The 2,198-nt window shown below is 52.7% G+C and overlaps 1 protein-coding gene across 1 annotated transcript; it reads left to right on the forward strand.

Moving 5' to 3' along the window:
- Window positions 1–29: 29 nt before the first annotated feature.
- On the forward strand, window positions 30–2,107 carry LOC105310877 (transmembrane protein 181-like). Its single transcript, XM_011386967.2, has 3 exons — window positions 30–464; window positions 942–1,072; window positions 1,270–2,107. Exons 1-3 carry the CDS (start codon window positions 332–334, stop codon window positions 1,363–1,365), a joined length of 360 nt encoding a protein of 119 aa, XP_011385269.1. The 5' UTR covers window positions 30–331; the 3' UTR covers window positions 1,366–2,107.
- Window positions 2,108–2,198: the final 91 nt, after the last annotated feature.

Consider the following 2,198-nt stretch of genomic DNA (forward strand, 5'->3'; position numbering starts at 1 on the left):
CGTGGCCTTGTTCCCGGGCTGCTCCTTGGACGCTGTAAATGTTGTGCTGTCGTCTGTAAATGTTGCGCTGCTGGGCACGTGTGGCCCGGGCCCTGGGGAGCTCCTCCTCTGTGCGGCTCCGTTCCTTGCCCCCCCCCAGCCCAATGGGGACAGCTGTGACCCTCTGATCCGGGTCCCCTTTGCAGTAGCTCACCGTCCTGTCCCAGTTGTCACTAATGCTCTCAGTAGTCAGTTCAGTAAGAGGTTAACTCAGGTCACGGCTGGCACCATGCCCGTCGACTGGGGCAGGCTTATGGTGATTCTGCGCCAGGCATGAGCCGAGACCGAGACCATGACCGTGACCGAGGCCCAATCTGGTTTGCAGTGCCTGTTTGGCCACTCCCTCCGGAAGTTTTCCATGAGGGACTGGGGGATCGAGCAGAAGTGGATGTCCATTCTTTTGCCTCTGCTGCTGCTTTACAACGGTAGGTGCTGTTTTTATTCTGGAGCTTTCTCCTTTGGAATTTAGAGCTGACGGACGTCTGAGGCAGCCCGGCCCACGTCTCCAGAAGCGCCTCAGGTGGGGTGGGGGCCCCACACATGGGTGGCGTTGCACCAGGACCGAGCAGGTGCCGGGAGCTTTCACAAAGGAGGGCCTGCTTCGGTGGCTAGTACCAAGGAGGGCCACAGATGCGGCCTCCTGGGAACTTGGCCGAAGGTGGCAAACGCCGCGTGTTCCTCTTCCCGCGCTCCAGAAAGCTCTTGCTTCCGGAGCTGCAGCCTCGGGATTCCCAGGCCTGCGGGGCAGCGGACGGTGGGAGCGGACAGCATCGTGCGACTTCACTGGGGCAGTCTGTTCATTGGCTTTAGGTTTTCTGAAAAACAAAACAGCCTTTAGTTCCTGCCTTGCAAGACGCTGGCGGCTGCGCCTCCACCGCACCCTCCCGCCTTTCGTGTTCCAGATCCCTTCTTCCCGCTGTCCTTTCTGGTGAACAGCTGGTTCCCGGGCATGCTCGACGACCTCTTCCAGTCCGTGTTCCTGTGCGCCCTGCTGCTCTTCTGGCTGTGCGTGTACCATGGCATACGGGTCCAGGTGAGCCGCCAAGGACGTGGGACACCATCCCCCGGGCCAGCCTCTGCTGGTCGTCCTGGGAAGGACTTATCCTTGAGAACCTGTCTCCAGCCTGGTCATCAAGAACGCACGCTTTGTAGAAATGACTTGAGTATCTGTGATCCAGTGTGCACTAGGATTACTAACTGCTGTGTTCCTTCCGCTTTTTTGCATTTTAGGGAGAAAGGAAGTGTTTGACATTCTATTTGCCTAAATTCTTCATTGTTGGACTATTGTGGTTGGCTTCTGTTACACTAGGAATATGGCAGACGTGAGTAATTTTATTATGTGTGATGCTTCAGTATGGAAAGTGTTCAGCCTTGTGGACAGATCCAGAGTTTAACTGTATTTCGTGAACTCATCCAGAGAGGAATCTCTCACCCAGTGTTTCAAGATTGAGTAATGTGGCTTGAACTGAGGGTTCATTTTCACCTGAATGGCATGTGGAGACAGACATGAATCTTCTAGCCTAGGATGGAAAATGCCTCCTGCAGAGAAGCGAAGGCTTCTTCTGTAGGCCGGTGCTCCGGGCAGCTCCCAGTTCGCCACTGTCCACCCGACGTGCCCGTGGCTCCTGTGGCTTGCATCTGTAAACTTTCCCGTCCTTACACCAGCTCCCAAGGTTTCTCTTTGCTGGTATTTTTGTGCTTCTGTGAAACGGTGCCACCGCAGAAGCCTAACGGGTTTTCTGCAGAAACAAGTTCCATTTTAGGGGCGTGTTTTTGACACCTGGCACATCAAGCTAATGGCCCAGTGATGACAGGACTGAGCTCACACCTTCTCTACTTCCCTCTCCCTGCCTGCCTGTCATCTCAGCTATCCAGGTTCATTTTAAATCGGGTTTCATGGAAGTTTATATTTACTTTTATTGCTTTCTTTGTCTGCTCTTCTATTTCCTGGTGCCCATATATGTCATTGAAAGGTACTTAGAAAACAGACCTTAATTAAAATTGCAAGAGAAGCAGTATAGGAATGAAAGATACTGCGACTTCACAGTGCTGACTGTGGACAGACAGCACCGTTAGCATTGTGTGTGTTTTCAATGTGAAATTTAGGATTTCTCATAAATTTAGGATTACTTTTTAAAAATCCTTTACTGTTGGTGAGC

This window comes from Pteropus vampyrus, unplaced genomic scaffold (genome assembly GCF_000151845.1).
Source record: "Pteropus vampyrus isolate Shadow unplaced genomic scaffold, Pvam_2.0 Scaffold14601, whole genome shotgun sequence".
In the NCBI taxonomy this organism is placed as follows: domain Eukaryota; kingdom Metazoa; phylum Chordata; class Mammalia; order Chiroptera; family Pteropodidae; genus Pteropus; species Pteropus vampyrus.